The sequence below is a fragment of the Rhinichthys klamathensis genome, unplaced genomic scaffold (assembly GCF_029890125.1).
Source record: "Rhinichthys klamathensis goyatoka isolate OS25496 unplaced genomic scaffold, OSU_Roscu_1.1 h1tg000473l_1, whole genome shotgun sequence".
Taxonomy (NCBI): domain Eukaryota; kingdom Metazoa; phylum Chordata; class Actinopteri; order Cypriniformes; family Leuciscidae; genus Rhinichthys; species Rhinichthys klamathensis.
In genome coordinates, this window is record NW_026606961.1 from 440,101 (window position 1) to 460,455 (window position 20,355).

At 39.1% G+C, this 20,355-nt stretch overlaps 1 protein-coding gene across 1 annotated transcript; it reads left to right on the top strand.

Annotated features, from left to right (window-relative positions):
- Positions 1-1,448: 1,448 nt before the first annotated feature.
- chrne (cholinergic receptor, nicotinic, epsilon) lies at positions 1,449-7,927 on the top strand. Its single transcript, XM_056236925.1, has 12 exons — positions 1,449-1,602; positions 2,092-2,225; positions 2,537-2,581; positions 3,468-3,577; positions 3,668-3,823; positions 3,947-4,050; positions 5,552-5,752; positions 5,929-6,043; positions 6,134-6,248; positions 6,352-6,559; positions 7,420-7,553; positions 7,678-7,927. Exons 1-12 carry the CDS (start codon positions 1,527-1,529, stop codon positions 7,843-7,845), a joined length of 1,566 nt encoding a protein of 521 aa, XP_056092900.1. The 5' UTR covers positions 1,449-1,526; the 3' UTR covers positions 7,846-7,927.
- Positions 7,928-20,355: the final 12,428 nt, after the last annotated feature.

Below are 20,355 nucleotides of genomic sequence, written 5' to 3' on the forward strand. Positions count from 1 at the left end.
ACAGCAGGTGATAGCCAGCTACAATGGCGGCCCCCGGAGGCAACTTCAACTTCCGGCTGATGGATTACCCCCTTGGTTTCCGCCAGTAGTGGGCACACATGCAACGTAAGCAATGACGTACATCCGAGTGAACGAGACGGAGGGAAGTTAGCGAGTGAAGGGCATGACAATTTTGGACTGGAACGCAGCCCATTACACTGTAAAAAGAAAAGGTGCCTGGAGGAACCTTTGCAAGAACTGCAAAGATTGTCAGTGCTCCTCCAGTAACCATATAGGAGAAAGAGCTTTGAGGCACTTGAAGTTCCTTGAGTATCCAACAGGATATTTGAGGCACCTTTAGTTTTTACAGTGTAGTGTCAGTTATCATAGTGTGTGCTGGACCTCATAAATCATTTAAAACCTGACATGCAGGACATTTTGTACATGAGCTCACCACTCAGACATCTCTTATTGTTGAACTCACTGTTCAGCTTTTCATGGGAACAAAAATAAATTTTAACAGTTCTCGTTGCTCCCTTGCACACACACAAACTTTTCTATTGACCTTTATTGGTTTGATACTGAGCTATAATATTATCTGTCCCCTACCCCTACTGCCAAACCCTATTGCGTAGATGTTTTCCTCATAAGACATGCCAATGATTTCAAGTTTTATATTTGTGTGAGGACAATTGGTCCCCATGTACAATGTGAGAAAAAAAATCTGTAGACAAAGGAAAGGTAATGGCAATTTTCTACCAGGACATCTGTTAATTTATGCAATGCGTAATTGAAAATCCAAGTAAAACACCAGTGAAAAAAAATCAATACTGAAAAATCCTTCATGTTAACATTGGAGCCTATTTTTACAGACTTTTCTTAGAGTGTAGGCAAATAGGCTAATACAACACAAAACACTATTAATGGCTCCATAACCCCTGCATTTACTTTGTTCCAGTAATACATGGAGCAGAGCCCTGGTTATTTATACCCATGTGCATGGGAGACATCAACACTATGGCCCTTAAGCCCCCCTCCGCTCCCCTCCCCTCCCCTCCCGTCCCGTCCCGTCCCGTCCCGTCCCGTCCCGTACACCTGTTGGCATTGCTTATCATTTCTTCAGACTGAAACACAATTCCCTAAGGCTGAACAACACTATCAATAACTGTTATACGTATCGTCATTAAGCTATTATGATACTCGAAATGCACGACTATCATCATGAGCTCGCGCAGCAGTTGAGTGAACCAAAGAGACTGGCACTTGAAATTCACACTCCTTTCAGCATGTTTTTGGCCCTATTCATAATATCTGAGACTACATACAGTCATACTTGAGAAGTGGCCTACATAATCTGAATCATTGTTGCTTATTATTATTAGTGGTGGCGATTAGTGAATGTGACTTTAAGAGCCTCTGTAACTCGAGCCTCGTGTAGTGACAGCTGTAGCACCGAAGAGAAGAGAGAGAGCTTGGTTACTGACTGCTGGAAAGTAGCGCAGACCTGTCTCTTTGTTACCAACTTTCAAGACCGTCTTTTGGCGACAATGGCCATGGCCGACCGGTTCGGCAGGACGTGTGTATTTGCTTTTGCGCTCGTGGCCACTGTATTAGTATTACAAGGTACGTGCTCTTGTGTACTTCAAACAGTCCGTCTTTATCACACTTGCCAATGCACTGTGACCGCGGGCAGCTTTATATTGAAGTGCATTATATTTTATAAAGGTCCTTTCTAAGTTGTGGATATTTAATAATAGGCCTATAAAAATGTAGCTAATATAAAGCTGTTACAAACATTAACATTGTGTTTAGGGGTTACTGCAGTGTAAGCTACTGTGCTTTATTGGGTTTACAGTGCTGAGTCAGTAAAGTATTAATGCATATTATGTTATGATTTGGAATCTTGTACACGCATTACAATGGAATGAAAACTGCGGTATAATTGATAAATCTTCCTAGGAAATCTAAAATATTGCGATGTTAACTTTTAGTAATAAGTTCTCTAAACTCTCAGTTTTCACACTTTCACTAATTTATTCAATATGTCTACTAACAATGTTTTTGTTAGTACGTTTTAAAGCTAATTTCTATCTTTCATTCTTTATTTTGCAGTCAGTGGAAATGAGGAGAGGCAGTTGATTGCAGATAAGTTTAAGAACTACAATAAAAATATTCGACCAGCAAGAAACATTGATGAAAAAGTGAAGGTTCAGGTCAAGTTAACCCTTACCAACCTCATCTCCTTGGTAACTAATCTCCCTGCCAACAGTAACAAGTATTGTGAGTTTTTAGTAAACAGACATATATCAATACAATGTATCAGTGATCTAAATAGATGTAAAAAATAAATATAAGCTGAAATATTACAAATAACATAAAATTTGTTTTAGAAATGTGCATGTACATCATTGCTAGTATATTATAAAATATTTTGGCAATATATAGATAATGTTTGTAGATTCCTTTCTAGTTAATTCAATTATATATTCAATAGGGACTGTGCACAGTGCAACCGCTAGAGACTATTTACATTTAGAAACTTTTCTTCCCTGAACAGAATGAAATAGAGGAGACTCTCACTACAAATGTTTGGATTGAGATTGTAAGTATTTTATGCAACCTCCTAGGGGCCGCTCACACAAAACGTGTTTTTACGTTTAAAGTTGTAATGGAACAGAAGTAACGACAGATTTTTTCATGCATTCGAGTGAAACAGATCATCGAAAAAGAAAACAATGTAGGGATAGTACTCTCTTCTGTTGATTAGATGGAGGCAGTTTGAGAGCTTGCAGTCCATTGTAAAAAAAAAAAAAAAAAAAGGGACAGGGTTTAAGGCAGCAGATTTCAATGATTATAGAAGTCAGGCATACATCACAAAGGAGAGAGCTGACTTTTCCCAGAACACTTATGACATTTTGATTAAAAATGATGTGCTTAAAAAAAGCATATAGGCTACATAAATTCATCTACATAAGATCAATAACATGCATTTTGACCAGGTGAATTTCCATTTCATGCAGACTAAAAATGTGATACCTAGTGTAAAAAAAGAAACAAAACATTTTTCAAAAGTTAAACTTGGCATGGCATTCTACACATTTAAAGACGTCTGTCTCGTGTGTTTACAGAAAAACAATACGCAGTGCAGTAGGATACAAAAACTTGATTTGTGTGAATGGCCTTCAAGATGCTTCAAAGAAAAAATGTATCTTTCATAATCATTTATTTTAATTATCTTATATTTCAAGATGAAAAATATTTAGCTTTTTTTTTTTTTTAGCTTTTTCTTATTCCTTTGCATCATCTCTCCATATTTACTTGATCCTTTTTCTGAACAATTTTCTCTCTCCTATTTTTCTCCTTCATTAGTTCACTATTATAATCTAAAATGTCTTATAACGCGGTACATGTGTCTGTCTGCACTTCTTTTTTTCTGTTCTATGTCCTGCCAATTCCTGCTTTTCTTCTTTCATGTTTCTGCTCTTTAGCAATGGCAGGATTACCGTCTTGCATGGAATGCATCTGAATATCACGGCATTGATACGATCCGTGTGCCATACAACACTGTGTGGCTACCAGACATAGTTTTGGAAAACAAGTGAGTTAGCTCTAGCAGTAAAAGAGTAAGTTTTCCAATATTTTCTCTCTTGTCACTTGAAAAATTACCTCTTTTCTACTCTCTTCACAGCATTGATGGCAAGTTTGATGTGGCATACTATGCTAATGTGTTGATATATAATGACGGCTCCATGTACTGGCTTCCCCCTGCCATCTACCGCAGTACCTGTACCATTGAGATCACCTACTTCCCTTTTGACTGGCAGAACTGCACACTAATCTTCAGGTTGGCACAGAGTGAGATTTGAGTCTAAATGCAAGTCTCATGGGTTCATGGAGATTCATGACTTTTTCATTTTTATTATTTCTTTTTATTTAAAGCTAGATATATTTTATTTTACATCTACAGGTCTCAGACATACAGTGCAAATGAAATTATTATGGTATTGGCAGAAGATGCAGATACAGGGAAGCCTATTGAGTGGGTGGACATCGATCCTGAGGCCTTCACAGGTGCACAATTTACGATTTATTATTCACAGACACACACACACACACACACACTAAGACACAAATTTGAGATCTCTAGATTTTTTTTAAAGAAATTAATACCTTTATTCAGTAAGGACAGACTTAATTTGATCAAAAGTGACAGGAAAGACATTTATAATGTTGCTAAATATTTTTATTTCAAATAAATGCTGTTCTATTGAAATTTCTATTCATTAAAGAATCCTGCAAAAAACGCATCCCAGTTTCCACAAAATATGAAACAGAAAAACAGTTTATACCATTGATAATAATAAGAAATGTGTCTTGAGCACCAAATCAGCATATTAAAATGATTTCTGAATGATCATGTGACACTGAAGACTGGAGTAATGACTTCTGAAAATTCAGCTTTGCCATCACATAAATAAATTACATTTTAAAATATATTCAAATAGAAAACAGTTGTAATTGTGAAATTGTAATATTTCACAAATGTTTTTTTACTGTATATTTGATGATAAAATGCAGCCTTGGTTAGCATAAGAGACTACACACAAAAACATGAAACATGAGACTACACCAAAAATGAAAATTCTGTCAGTAATTACTCACCCTCATGTTGTTCCAACCCGTAAGACTTTCGTTCATCTTCGGAACGCAAATTAAGATAATTTTGATTAAATCTGAGAGCTGGATCACTCCTCAATAGGCTTCTAAGGGATCAAAACTGGCCGGCCCAAAAGTTATGAAAGACATCGTTAAAATAGTCCAAGTGACTACGGTGGCTCAACCTTAAGTTTATCAAGCGACGAGAATACTTTTTGTGCGCAAAAAACAAACAAAAATAATGACTTTATTCAACTAATCATTTCCTTCTCTGTGGGTCGTGATATTTCACGTAGTGATATTGCGCAAAGCTTCCAGGTTGTACGTAAAGCATCACACACATGACCAGCGTTGGCCAATAGTGAGCCTACGTGTGACGTGCAACCTAGAAGCTTTGCGCAATATCACTACGTGAAATATCACGGCCGTACAGAGAAGGAAATGATTAGTTGAATAAAGTCGTTATTTTTGTTTGTTTTTTGCACACAAAAAGTATTCTCGTCGCTTGATAAACTTAAGGTTGAGCCACTGTAGTCACTCGGACTATTTTAACGATGTCTTTCATAACTTTTGGGCCGGCAAGTTTTGATCCCTTAGAAGCCTATGGAGGAGTGATCCAGCTCTCAGATTTAATAAAAAATATCTTAATTTGTGTTCCGAAGATGAACGCAAGTCTTACAGGGTTGGAACAACATGAGGGTGAGTAATTACTGACAGAATCTTCATTTTTGGGTGAACTAACCCTTTAAAGCATAAATCAAGAACAGATAAAACAGGGAGTCTGTAAAAAAAAAAAAAATATATATATATAATTTTTCAGTTGTACAACAAACACATCACTGTACAAAGCATTTATTACTTCATATTTAATACTAAGAGGAAAGTTCATCGATGCTCTAATTATATGTTCTCACAGAAAACGGGGAGTGGGCAATCAAGCACCGTCCCGCCCGTAAGATGATTAACTCACGTTACTCCCCCGATGACCTAGAGTACCAGGAGGTGTATTTCAACCTCATCATCCAGCGGAAACCACTCTTCTACATCATCAACATCATCCTGCCCTGCTCTCTCATCTCCTCTCTGGTTGTTCTGGCCTTTTTTCTACCTGCAAAAGGTGTTTGCATCTGTAGATATTCTGAGGTTAATGTACAGTATGCCTCAAAATACAGTATTAAGATCCCTTTCTATTTGTCTTACAGTGTTGGTAGTGGTACTCCCTCTGTCTGTCATATCTCTTTTGCACTCTGTCTGTCTCTGTACACTGTTTATCTTTCTTTCTGTCTCTTTTAGCTGGAGGGCAGAAGTTGACTGTGTCCATTTCTGTACTGTTGGCTCAGACTGTGTTTCTCTTCCTGATTGGTCAGAAGATTCCAGAAACGTCACTTTCCGTGCCTCTTATTGGCAAGTGAGTGTCAGTGTTTAGACAGCTGAATTTTTAAACCAAGTTTTATCAGTCTTACTGGCTTTAATTCCATTCTTTCTTGCTTTGTTTTAGGTATTTAATTTTCGTCATGTGTATGACCACACTGATCGTGACCAACTGCATTATTGTCCTCAACTTCTCCCTCCGCAGTCCTAGTACACACAACATGTCGCACACCATCAAACATGTGCGTTTATGTGTGTTTTGTCCTAAATATATCACATTTCCCAATTATGAATATCGCTGAATCTGTAGTCCTTCTTTTACTGTACTTCTCTTATATCCACTAGATTTTCCTCGTGGTGGTCCCTCGTTTCCTTGGCATGGCCTCATTTGTGGATGAGGAGGAGCCAGTTGGAGGGACGTATGAAATGAGGGAGAGGCGCCGCAGTTCGTTTGGGCTGATGCAGAGGGCAGAGGAATATGTTTTGAAACAGCCACGCAGCGAGATGATGTTTGATAAACAGAGAGAAAGACATGGACTCATGCGCTCAATTGGTAAAACAAATTCAAACATTCACTTACCTAAAGAATTCATTATTATACAGTAATATAGTGAACTACAGATGCATACATGTGCATACATAAATCGGAAGTATCCAAGTGAAACGGCTTCTTGTTGGGCGGAACTTGATCTTGTCCATTAGGAATTAATTGAAAGGTTGTGGTTTGCTATTGCTGTGATCTCATCTGAGTGAAAGGTTGTCCCGCCCTCTTGCCAGTAGACACTTCATCAGAGAAGAGATGAGACGTCGTTACAAGACGGAGGGGAAGTTATGTTGATTAAAGATTATAGGGGCAGATGAATTTGAAAGAAATAATGATGTGCACGGATAAATCGTATTTAATAAACAGTGCAATGTTCCATAAAATTTTGATTCAATGAAATCAAAATGGACAATTTTTTTCTTTTTTTTAAGAATGTTGCAGTGTTTATTATGAAGGAAATGTCCGTGCACATCATTGTTTTTTTTTTATTCATGTGCACTCTCAATCAAATATGCTAACCTCCCCTCCCCCTCGAAATGACATTTGTTCTCTTCATGATGTATGTCTCAGCAGAGGGTGGGACTAAATATCCTCCACAACTGATTGTAAACTGGTATTCAGATCTGCCTCCATTTGGTTAGAAAAGACCAACTTCCAATGATCCAATCAATTCCCGAAGACGAAATCCAGTCCTGCCCTACATTTTTTTCTCATTCCAGAAGCCGTTTTACTTGGCTATACACCACAATATGGAAGAAAAAAACGATTTCAACTTCTGTTTCATGCCAAATTTAAAAATTAGTGGTGTAGTGTGTAAAACATTTAATTCCTATGTAGCTTCAAATGTGTTTGTGTATGTCTCCCTCTAGTGGATGAAATTGATGTGAGCAGTACGGCAAACCTATATAAGAGTCTGGCAAAGACAGCACCAGAAATAAAAGAGTGTGTGGATGCCTGTAACTTCATTGCTGAATCCACTAAGCACCAGAATGACATCGGATCTGTAAGTGTGTGTTTGTGTCCTAGCAAGAGAACACTTTTATAAACATCATAAGTGCGGTCGTCTCCACCAACACACTGTTTTATTTATCTTGTTTTTCATCATGTTGTTCCTCTTTTTTTCTCAGGAGATGGAGAGTTGGGTGCTGATTGGAAAGATGATTGACAAGGTTTGTTTCTGGGCAGCCATATTGCTATTCTCTGTTGGAACAGTGGCCATCTTCCTCATGGGTCACTTCAACCAGGCACCTGATTATCCATTTCCTTGGGAGAACAAAAAGTACTTACCTGAGTAGAGAAGAAGCTCTGAAGACTCTGTCCAACAGGTAGAGAGATGGAACGAGCAAAGAGGCAATTTCTTTATTGCATAAAAAAATACTAGGCCAAGTTTTATATCTGGAGTTGAAGTACAACAAGCTGTACATGATTTGAACAGTATCGTTCGACTTGATATGAGAACTTGTCTTATATTTGATATTTGGAACTATGGTTGCCCATGCATGCATTAATATTTTGTACTAAATATTACTTACACTAGGGGGATTTTTACAGGAATGTACATTTTGCTTATAGTTGTGCAAAAAAAGAAAGAAAAGGTTTAGTGAAATAACAAGGAATAAATTAGCTTTCAGTTCATTTCATACCATGTAATGGTTCTCCAGTTCACTGTGCATTTTGCAATGCCCCAACCCAGGTTATCGTCTCTGTTTACAGTGTGTTACTGTTCACAGTGTGTTACATCAAACCCTTTTTTATAACTGATTGTACTGTAGTATTTAGCTTTAGTATTATTGAGATGCATGTTCATTTTTGTTTGTTCTATCTTATGTATTTCATTTAAAATGTTTAATTTCACGTATGCAATTTTACAGTTTATTATTTACTATAAGCTTCACACACACACACATATATATTAATTAAAACGGTCTTAAGATATGCACTGCAAATTTACAAGAAAAAAAGTTGGAAGTCTGCTTGCAAGAACACTTTCAAATCCTTATTAAGCACTGTGCTGTTCTGATTTTTCTACATTCACCAAAGACGGAGAATAAAATAACTGACATATTCAAAGTAAAGATCTATTTGATTAATTTTTGAGCTCAGCTACCACACTCTCAGAATTTTTTTTTTTTTTTTTTTACAAAAGCTGTCTATGGGGCAGAACTCTTTTAAAAGGTACGCTTTTTTTTAGGTAATACTATGTAGACTAACTTTAAGGTACTAATATGCACCCTTGAGGGCTAAATAAAGTACAAAATTGTAGAATCCAGTGACATCCTTTGTCGTATTTCTTTTTTCAGTTTTACTTGAATATGCAAAGGTACAGACAACTTAGTGGTTTATAGTTACAAATTAACAGAACAATTACTAATATAGACAACACAGTAGGCCTATATGGTCACAATCTCTGTGAATATATGTACGTGTGTATAATTTGGGCCCGAGCACCAATGGTGAGAGGACCCTAGAGCCGATCTTGGGTCCTGACCTCCCTGGGGCCCTAAGCAAAATTTTGTTAAGGGGCCCTCCTACCTGACCCATGAGCCATGTAAACCATTTGCCATTGCCACACAGTCACACCTGACACCCCAGTGCTCCCACTCCTTTAACTAGTTGCCTACTAATGAAAATGTAATTCCTGATATCAGAAATAGACATTGTTACTAGAAAAAGTACATTCTTAGGCTAATTTCAAGAATTCACATTTTAAATAGTACAAATTTAATTATTGATATCAAAAATGCATCCTATGAATAAATAAAAGCTAAAATGGCTTGTCATAGCATGTTACTGTGTTTTAAATGATAAAAGCAATACTTGATGGTTATTATTTACTGAGGGATATGCATCCATATTGACCAGTATGTCCAGCCAATCAACATTTTAAATGCAATATAGCCTATAAATCAAGTCAATGTCAATAGATTGCTTTCCATCTTGCTTTATTGCAGAGTTGTAACTAAACTGACTTGGAGACTAGATAATCATTGTCTTGTTTTAAAAGTATGTGCGCCTATAATGAGGAGTGGCATCACGCCCATATTGTTGTACTGGTCCCCACAGATGTTTCTGCTGGAAAGTGCGCGTTTCATTTCGTGCACGCACATATGAACGCATGTTAACGAGCGACGCGGTTATCTTTTAGAGGAGAGAACACAAGTCTGCCTGATGTGATTGCTGACTGTTCCCGCAGTTCACTCTCATGGTGTTTTTTGCCCCTCTCTTTTCGTGACCAGTAGGATAGTTCCGCTTAATTTTCTCATCGATATTGTAAACTTTGATTGACGCGCTTTGACACGAGGGGGAGACGGGGCCTTGCTAATTTGCGGGGCCCTACGCAACTTGCGTAGTGTCTATGTGTGTAAATGGCTGATCGGCTGTCAATCTTCAAGTTACGTGTGAAAACATATTTTTATTCAATTGCTTTTAATAATCTGTAATTTGTATTTTAATTTTGTTTGGTTGTCGTCTGTTGTGTAGGCCTACTTGTATGCTGTTATGTAAAGCATAAATTGTCCTGTATAAATTGTGCTATATAAATACATTTTGACTTGACTTAATAAAATATGATAATAAAATAGTCTGATAAAATTCCACTACTCTGTTTAAATAGTCAGTAGTATAATTCGTACCATTCACTGTAAGCACCGCTCCACTGTGATGTTTCCAAGCACATTTTTGTGATTTTGTGAGTGAAGTACAACAAAGCCTAAAATAAAGAATAGTTTAGCATCCAAATACATCGCAAATGTTGAAACATTTTGATTCTAATGAGAGAGTTCCATGAGCCCAACACCGCTTTATCTTTCGCTTTAAATTATTTCGTTTTGGCTTGTTTATATATATTTTTTTATTCTTTTATTCTTTTAGGGCCCGAGCACCGATGGAGAGAGGACCCTATTGTTTCTGCAGCATGCTCCGTTTATTATTATTCTCCAAAGTGAATCGCCTTTTTGAGGGCCTAAACATGCTCGAAAACTCATGAAACTTTGTACACGCTTCAGAAGTGGTGAAAATGTACATGTGATATGGGTTTCAGAATTGGTTGGGGCAAAATGGCTCAATCGCCAAATGCCCCCCCCCCCATACGACCCCTCAACCCCCCATTGCCCCGGCTCTACATTTCACGTACAGGTATGGAAATCGGTACATGTATTGACCTAATACCTACAAAAAGTATCTTGGAGCGTAGCCCTAAACACAACAGGAAGTCAGCTATTTTGAAATTCCTCTCAAATTTTTTTTGCAGTTTTTGCCATTTCCAGACGTTGTACTTTAACAAACTCCTCCTACAGTTTTGATCTGATCCTCTTCAAATTTGGTGAGTGTAATCACCTTTGCGACGTTAAATTGCGAAGATCTTGAGTTTGTGGGATGTGCCCTCGGCGGCCTGACTAGATGTGCAAACCCAATGTCAGCCTCTGGGTGCAATTCATACTTTGCAGTCACGTGACTACCATCGATTCCTGGCGGGCAACAACCGCTGACAAAATGGCGACAAACAGTGGCCAGCCAGGGTAATTGCAGCCTTGAAAATGTCCAATACTACAATCAATTAAAGGAGCTGTATGTAAGATTGTGGCCAAAACTAGTACTGCCATCACTGTCAAATTACTGTAGTATCCAGTATCCCCTCCCCCTCCTCCCTGACTCGAGGTTGCCAGATCGGCTGCAGGATCCAGCAGGAACGTGACGAGCTGCAGCTGTGGTAACTAGAGCAGAGCTGGCAACCCGGATGCTGCAACACTACTGACTTCGTGATTGGTAGATAGGTGGAGGGTGGAGCATCAGACCAAAACACAACATGACAACATCAACATCAGTTGAGGGCTGCAACTGCACTTTTTAAATGACAATATCCTGGCCAGACTACTGTTGTCAGTGATATAAGTATTTGAAATGTACATGATTTCTTAATGTCTAGTGACATTTCAGGGCCATTTTATGATTAATTGAAATAAATTTCTTACATACAGCTCCTTTAACTATTTAGACCATATGTCACCGAATGTTAAAATTAGATATCAAGAAAAGATTAACATACTCAGAACGTGTGATCCATACACAGAACCCGCTGATGTTTTCATTGCTTTGAAGCTGGCAAAGTCTCTACCAGACTTGCAGTTTGGAGATATTTACATATATCTCTTATAGAGAATCCGTCACCTTACACCGCACAAAAATGCCTACAAAAGTACAGATAGCTATCTTTTTTTCAAGAGTGGATGGGTTAACAACGCTGTCGTATGGGAGGTGAAAAACAGGAATATCTTCATAATCAAAGCAAAGGTCCGTTTAATTGCAGATACACAAAATGACATCTGTTCCATCGTGTGATGAAGTCTTCATCTGAATATGTACACCCTGCCTGCCGGCGAATGACAGCTTGATAAGTAGTACAAAAGAAAAACTTATGCCAACTGTATCATATATGGCTAGCAGGATGTCAAACATTGTAGCCTACCAGCTTATCCACTCCATATAGCATCAAACAACAGACAAGAGCAGCGAAATGCGTATAATCTTGTTAGCAATCTGTTAGGCTGTAATGTAGTATAGTGTACAATAGTAGGCCTATGCATGCAAAGTAACTGTAAGTAAGTAATAAGTAGACGCACTACAACAGTAACGTGTCATTCATTCTCCATGTATTCATCTTCTCATATCATATCAAATCAAATCACGTACAGATGAACGCGTTCTCGCCACCTACTGGCGAACGTGTAAGCACATTTATGTTAAGATTACAGATTACACGATTGACATTGTGCATCCAATCGCACAACAACTATCTGGCATGTCGTTTACACCTCAAAACACCAACTTTTGTATATTAAAACTGGCGACGTCCTGGCACGATCCTTGATTAGTTAACTGGGTTTAGTTGCTAGAGAACGACGTTCTTGCCCGCCAGCCAGTACTTGTGACGTCACTTGCAAAGTATGAATATGCATCATCAGATTAGTTCTGTGTCAATAGACCAATTTTCAGTTGGTAAACATGGTGACGTTTTTATGTGGGCGGAGCTTAGGTGGTGGCAGAACGATCCCTCTGGCTGCTTCTCTAACGTAAAGTCTGCAAGTTTTGTTAGCTTGTTTTTAACAATGACTGGAGAAAATCCGATTTTATCTTAATGTGCAAGGTCACTCACTGTCCAGGACCACGATTGTTATTTGCAAAAGTTCATTTTAATCGGACAGAACCAGATTGGCCGACCCGTACACTCATTGAGGATCTGACAGGATTAACGTTAACGTTACCTCCGGTTGAGTGAACTGACTTCTACATCTACCTGATAGAGAAACGGAGGGCATGTAAATCTTTAGATGCCTATAACTATGTGCTGAATGGTCATGTACAAGACTTGTGTGGTACGATCCGCAGTTCTGCCTAGCCAGCGCCGAGAAGACGACAATGTAAAGAGTGACATTGCGGTGCAATTTTAATGAGGTGAATATTTCTAGAAATAAAAAATTGCAGATAAAGCATATTAATTTTTCATTGATTCTTGCACCCAACAACACAACAAGATGACATTTAATAATAAGAAGAATAATTTAAGATCCTTATTTTGTAGCCGAATCTGTGCTGGTTTGTATTTGCCGCCTCCAGTTTTCCCTTTGTTCTGCCACCAGCTAGCGCCGTGACGCAACTGTGACGTCGGCTGGAAATTGGTCTATGCTGCTTGCAGTTCCGATGTTGCTAAGCAACCACAAACAGACTGCAGCCTGCAGGCAACCGCATACAGCCTGCAGTAACTCAGGCGTACGATGTTGTCCGATCTGCCCTAAACTTCACATGTTTGATAAGAGTCGTGCCCTGAACACATCTACATGCCAAAATTCAGTTACAGTCATAGCGCCACCTGTGGGCAACAGGAAGTGACTCGTTTTACACTGTGATTAACTCCTTACTGTGCGTTCATACCGCCACCGGCGACAGCATCAAAGTGGCCGAAAGTCATTCATTTACAATGTGAGCCGGCGGCGAGCTCTGGCGAGGGCGGAGCGGCGCGTCTTGGACGGCGAGAGCGGCGTGGAGAAGTTGAAGTCAGGTCAACTTTATGGTAATGAGCTATAGAGAGCCTCCCCTCCACTTCCGGCTCAAGGGACCTTATTTCGGAAAAAATATGTATGGTAGTCAATGGCGAGAGACAACTTATCTTTTTATTCTGTCTGAACTGTGCCCTGAATTACACATATGTAAAAGATAATTATGAAAGTCAAGAAAGTCGCAGTTTGTCATAAAACAGAAGAGTAACATTTAGTTTTATGTGAAAATCGCTCAATGAACTACATCTCCCGGGAAGCGAAACAACGAGCAAGATCCGTTGCTCGTATGTGTGCAGTCTGGTACAAAACACTCAGGCATGACGGCGTAACGTTACGTTTATAATGTAAGACTATAGAAAAAATGACAGACGTTAGCTTCAGTAAAGTTAGCTTCATTCATTGAGAGAAAATGTGTGCCTTTTGGGTTTGTAGTATTACAAACTATCTTTGTAATTACAAATTTTCACAGTCTTATACCTCAACAGTTTTACATCAAACTGCGACTTTCTTGACTTTAAAATGTATCTTTTAAATTGACAAACATCATATGTGTAATTCAGGGCACAATTCAAACGAGATCAAAATATTTGTTGTCTCTCGCCATTGACTACTATACAATTTTTTCCGAAATAAGGTCCCATGGTGGTGACAAGGGGGTAATCCATCGACCGGAAGTTGAAGCCGGCCGGGTGCCGCCATGTTGTAGCAGAACTTCACTTGCGTTAGCATTTCCATTGACTCCCATTCATTTTGGCGTCACTTTGACAGCGAATAACTTTACATCTGAGGCGTTTAAAGACTCCATTTGTCCATTATTTATTTCTAAAGAAACACGACAATGCATAAAGGGCTCCATTACCTTCTATGTTACACTATGGCCCCGTAGAAACAGATTTAGTAAAAATAGGCTAACGATTGCGTCATAACCACTCGACTCTCTGTCGCGCTGTACAGAAGTTACCGTACAGACAGGAGGAGAAGCTCGCAGGCAATCGGGGGGACGTCCCGTCAAGGGAGAAGCCCATAGATAATGAGTCCATAAAAGCAACGGAATACTTACTCCTGCTCACTCACGCCAAAGAACTCTTTGCTCAAGTTCCCCGTCTCTGCAAGATTAACGTTGGCAATTTTCATGCACAGCTACTAGAAGATTAACGTCTGTCAGACAGGTTGCTCACGTCATCAAGCTTAGTTTGAGTCGGTTTGAGTCTGCGCGTCAGGAACGGAAGTGCTCAAAAATCGCTAAAAATGGGCTTCAACTGTCTCAACTGAGTTCCAATGAGATCGCTCTGTCCACTTCTTATACTGTCTATGGGTGGTGACCGGAAGGGGAGGGACTTAGGCTCGCTATGACGCGACAACCAATCGGAATTTAGAAGTGTTTCGTTTGAGAGGATTCCAGGAAACGCAGTCCTGTAAACTTTGGTTCCGACCTCATTAGTTCCCAAGCAAAATAGAGGAGAGGTTGATCATTTGAATTTGATAAGAAGGCGCGCAACACTATTTATAGGCAAGATTTTCGCGCTAGAACACTTGTTTTTCAGCGGGAATGCAAATTAGATTAGCACTTAACCATGAACACAAAAGCCAGACCACACAAATGGCTTTTAATTGGTTTATTTCGTTAGCAAACATGTCACTATAATTGTTAAGTTCTTTCCATCGATCAATTTCTTACTTTCACATTTAAAAGATTCCATGAGGTTAACTTATACCTACTTGGTCAGTCTGCAAAAATAACAATCGACACGCTTGTTTGCTTTGCGGCCCCTTTAAATACATGCTGCGTCCCAATTTGCATACTATACGTCCTAAATAGTATTCACTCTACAGATAAAGCGCTGTGAATTCCGGCTCGCGTACCCAGAAGTGATAAAATAAAACAAAATTCTGTATCAAAATTTATAGGCAAGAAAAGTAGTTTGTTTAGGCTGGGTTGTATGAATTACAAACCTGCGCACATATTTTAAAAAGCACATAACTATAGAATTCTGAATGAGCATGTGAACGCCGTCAGCGTTAATCACAGGTTCGCGTTTAAAGTCTGATCATTTCGACGGAGGTGAATCAATCAAAGTTAACTTTAGCTGGAAGTAACATTATTCAAGAACCGCTATAATGCCAAAACAATCTGTTACCTTAAATTATATGTTTATCTCTGTAAAGCTGCTTTGAAACAATTCATTGTTAAAAGCGCTATATAAATGAAGATGACTTGACTTGACTTGACTATTCGAAAATAGAATTAGTACGTCCCAAATTGTAGTATGTTGAAATGAGTGTTCCAAAGAGACCCAGATGGTCTACTATATCCGGTCAGAATCCGAAGTGCAGATCGATGCACACTCTAACGGCTGATATTGCCCACAACCCATCGCGCGTTGGACGAGGATTCAGTTAGAACTACAAACCAGTAGCACCTCATTGCAGTACACGAGATCCAGGGGGCGGAGTTGGATCCAGATCTAAGGGGCGGAGATGGTTAGGGGTGGGGTTAGGGATAAGGGGGTGGAGATGGGTAGGATTAGGGGTGGGGTTAGGGATCAGGGGGCGGAGATGGGTAGGATTAGGGGTGGGGTTAGGGATCAGGGGGTGGAGATGGGTAGGATTAGGGGTGGGGTTAGGGATCAGGGGGCGGAGATGGGTAGGATTAGGGGTGGGGTTAGGGATAAGGGGGTGGAGATGGGTAGGATTAGGGGTGGGGTTAGGGATCAGGGGGCGGAGATGGGTAGGATTAGGGGTGGGGTTAGGGATAAGGGGGTGGAGATGGGTAGGATTAGGGGTGGGGTTAGGGATCAGGGGGCAGAGATGGGTAGGTTTAGGTATATGTAAGGTGGGAGGAGTTGGATCTGGATCCAACTAGTGCTGCAGCGATTAGTCGACATAATCGACCATGCAAATTAGTCGACGACATTTTTTTTAGTCGACGTGTCATTTTACAATTGACCGCATATTTATTTTTGGTCTCCCGTCTCAAAAGGCTCACTGTTCACCTCCACACACCAGTCTGTGCGGGCCCTGCTGGTTAATCTATCCTCTTCCTTCCCCCTCCCCCGCCTTCACTGCTTTGATATGAAAAATTGCGGAGGCAGGTGACGGTGCTTTCACACTGGGCTCGTTTGCTGCGGTCCGAGCGCGATTGTTCCAGGTGTTGTGCCGAATTTCGACCCCCGCCAAATTATTACCCCCTAGCATTGGTAGGTTTAGGATTAGTTGTGGGGGAGGGGTAGGATTAGGGGCGGGGTTGGGATTAGGCAATCAGGTACTGACTTCAACGAGGGGGGTAATCATTTGGCAGGGGGTCGAAATTAGGCACAACACCGGCGCCCCCGCAGCGCTGGTCTGGTTTCACACTCAACTTAATGGGCTCTATGCACGGCGGTATTTCCGGTGAAGGTCTAAGGATGCTGGATTACTTCCGCCGATCGTAGAGTCCAATGCTATACCGAGAATTTATATTGGTTTTTATACTCTATTGCTATACTAAAGAAACGTTAGTCACAAAAACAGACACCCCTCATTCTGTTTATGCTTCTGTGTTTATTATATTAAATAAACATAACTATATATAAAATTACATCTAAACGTATTACAGTTTCGTTTCAAAGACGAGAGGACAGTAAATTTTGAAGACTCTGCCATAATCCCGTTTTCCTCGGTTTTCCTCCGCTTTAAATCTCCCCAACCGGAAACGCAAGAGCATCCTTGAGTCAAACGCGGAAGTTATGCGTGCATATAGCCCATTCTACCGAACCCTGGTGTGTTTGCCTGCATCTTACGCCATCGCAAACGTGCACGGCGCATGATAGAAAACAGAACGCGGGTCAATATATATTTTTTAAATTAACTCTGTGCTATTATGCGCAGCTGAGTGAACAACACAATACCTTACTGCGTCCGTATCACTGCCCGTGGGTATGGGAATCGGTCTTGTTGTGAGTGGAATATTGAATGAAGCCTTGTTTCAAATGGGTGTTACTAACGTGGCTAGCGTTGCTAACATAAGATAAACTAAAACAAAGCACGAAGTGCTGAAAACCTATTGTAATTGCTATTTGAAAAAAAAAAAAAAAACGCATCATGCAGCCCAAACCGTAAGGCCTAGAGACTTGAAACCTGGCCAGGTGGTAGGGCCTCAGTTTGGGGAGAACCTATCAGAGTATGACCCCTATTGGCCCATAGGTGGCGCTACAGCAACCAAAAGTACTAAATTGCTCACAACTCCTAGACCGTTTGACCTAGAATCAAGCAATTAAGCAAAAAATTTTGGTTGGCTATAACAGGGTCAGTTAGGAAATGGTTCGTGGCAAAATGCAGTCAAAAGCCTATAAATCCTAAAGGAAAAGTCAGAACTTCACCAAAATTGATGAGCATATGTGTCCTAACATGCTGAGGAAGCATGGAAAGTTTCATGGAGATCGAACCATAGGTGGCGCTATAACTTTCAAAAAGGTCGCTTATTATTAGGTGTTCAAGCACGAAGCATATCTCGGATTCTCGATTTGAGCAAAAAAAAATTTGTTATGGCCAATTTTGTCCAAAACCTACTTTTGCAAACTAGTCCCTGGTTTGTCGCCCGATCGGAACCATACCAGTCTAGGAAAATTCTCTGGACTCTCTAGATCAATAATTATCGAAAAAAGTTGAACTTTTTTATTTTTTGCATGGTATTAAAGGGTTATTTAGAAAAGGGGCGTGACAAAATGCACCCAAAAGCCTATAAATCCTAAAGGAAAACTCAGAACTTCACAAAACTTGATGAGCATATGTGTCATAACAGGCTGAAGAAGCATGCAAAGTTTCATGGAGATCGGACTATAGGTGGCGCTATAACTGTTAAAAAGCTTTAAAACCATATATTTCCTATGGTAAATTGCCTGTATTGGCTGTAAATGGTTTTTTCCATCTATGATCGTATAATTTTCATATCTTAATGTTTAAAACCAGTGCAGTACAATTATCTGGACTCTCTAGATCAATAATTATCAGAAAAGGTATAATTACTTCATTTGGATGGCTATAATAGAGTGTAAAGCGGATGGCCATAACAGCTATAACAGCTTGGATGGCTATAACAGCCAATAAGTGGTATTTTACTGCCCCCTGCTGTCATTTCATCATACTACTCTCTAATATTTTTATATATAATTGATATTTAGACTTTATTAAATCATTATTTTAACATTTACAATCACATTTTGTCAAAATTCATCTATTGCTCTGTACTCTCTAGAACAATAATTATAGGAAAATGTATAACTTCTTCATTTGGATGACTATAATAGGGTCACTTCAATATGTAGCCTTGACCGAAAGCCAATATCTTTTCAATAAATGCTCATAGCTTCTTAAAAAAGGTCAAGAACAGCTATAACAGCTTGAAAAAGGCTAACAGCCAATAAGTGGTATTTTACTGCCCCCTGCTGTTTAAAAAAAGTCATTTTGTCACACTACTCAACTATAATTAATATTTAGACTTTATAAATTCACTATTTTAACATTTACAATAACATTTAGTCAAAAATCGTCTATTGAAGTGACAATTGAGTCACATTGGCTCCTGAAGTTCCAAATGTCTCTATCTACATCAGAATGAGCGTGTGTAGATTAAATTATATGAAAAACATGGCCTATTGTTTAAGTAGGCTGTAATAGCACTGTTGTCCACTAGATGGAGCAGCAGCATTAGACATTTTTAATCTTTTTTTATCAGCTTTCAGCATTGGCTAACAAACAAATGCTTAAAGCATTTTCTTTAATTAGTTTTATATTATTACATTGCAAAGAAATATGTGAAATGCTCATATACCATTAAAACAGATTTTCACAATAACATATCCCAAAAATGTGTGTGTGTGTGTGTGTGTGTGTGTGTGTGTGTGTGTGTGTGTGTGTGTGTGTGTGTGTGTGTGTGTGTGTGTGTGTGTGTGTGTGTGTGTGTGTGTGTGTGTGTGTGTGTGTGTGTGTAAGCATGCATTATGGAGTTAACATGAAAAAAATGGTTTGCTTCAGTGGAGAATACTGGAGAAACAAAGTAGTTGAAAATGAAAGTGAGCCAATAAGTGGTCTTCTACTGCCCTCTGCTGGCCACTCTTCTTTTTAATAGTCTTTTCACATGTGCTTTTGCATTCATATGTATATAGACACTATAAAATCACTTATATAACAATTACTATTATAACACATTCATATTTTGTCAGAGTTTATCACTTCAATTGTTCTTATGCTTCATATAATTGCTATCAACGTGGTAAATCATGGTAAATAACGGCAGAAACATGGTAAATCATAGTAAAAAAGGTAAATCATGCTAGAATCCTGGTAAATTATTCTAGAATGTGCTATATCATGGTAAATCATCATGGTATATCAAGGTAAACTATGGAAAATCATGTTAGATTCATGGTAAATCATACTGGAACATGGTAAATCATGAAAAATCACACTGAAATGTAGTATATCATGGTAAATCATGCTTGCTACATAAAACTTAATGTCTTTTGATGCTTTTGTGCTTAACGGCCTTAAAGGCCTTAACTGCTTGAACACCGCTAAAATGCTGCTTGCAGCTTTAATTATGTTTATGTCTGTATAAAAGTGGAGGAATATATTGCCAGGAACTTTGTAAACTCTCTGACTTCAGCAGCAGTTACATTTCAGTTTTCAAGTTAAAGTGAAAAAGATTTTTTACAGTGCACACAGTAAAATGGTTTCATGTGAAAAGAGTGAGCCTGTTTAAACGGTATTTTTAAT

Bases quoted from the DNA above. Each gene is read 5' to 3' on its own strand.
- chrne (XM_056236925.1), top strand. From the start codon at position 1,527: ATGGCCATGGCCGACCGGTTCGGCAGGACGTGTGTATTTGCTTTTGCG. The intron at 4,051-5,551 runs GTGCACAATTTA...ATGTTCTCACAG, and splicing joins CGATCCTGAGGCCTTCACAG to AAAACGGGGAGTGGGCAATC. The intron at 7,554-7,677 runs GTAAGTGTGTGT...TTTTTTTCTCAG, and splicing joins ACCAGAATGACATCGGATCT to GAGATGGAGAGTTGGGTGCT.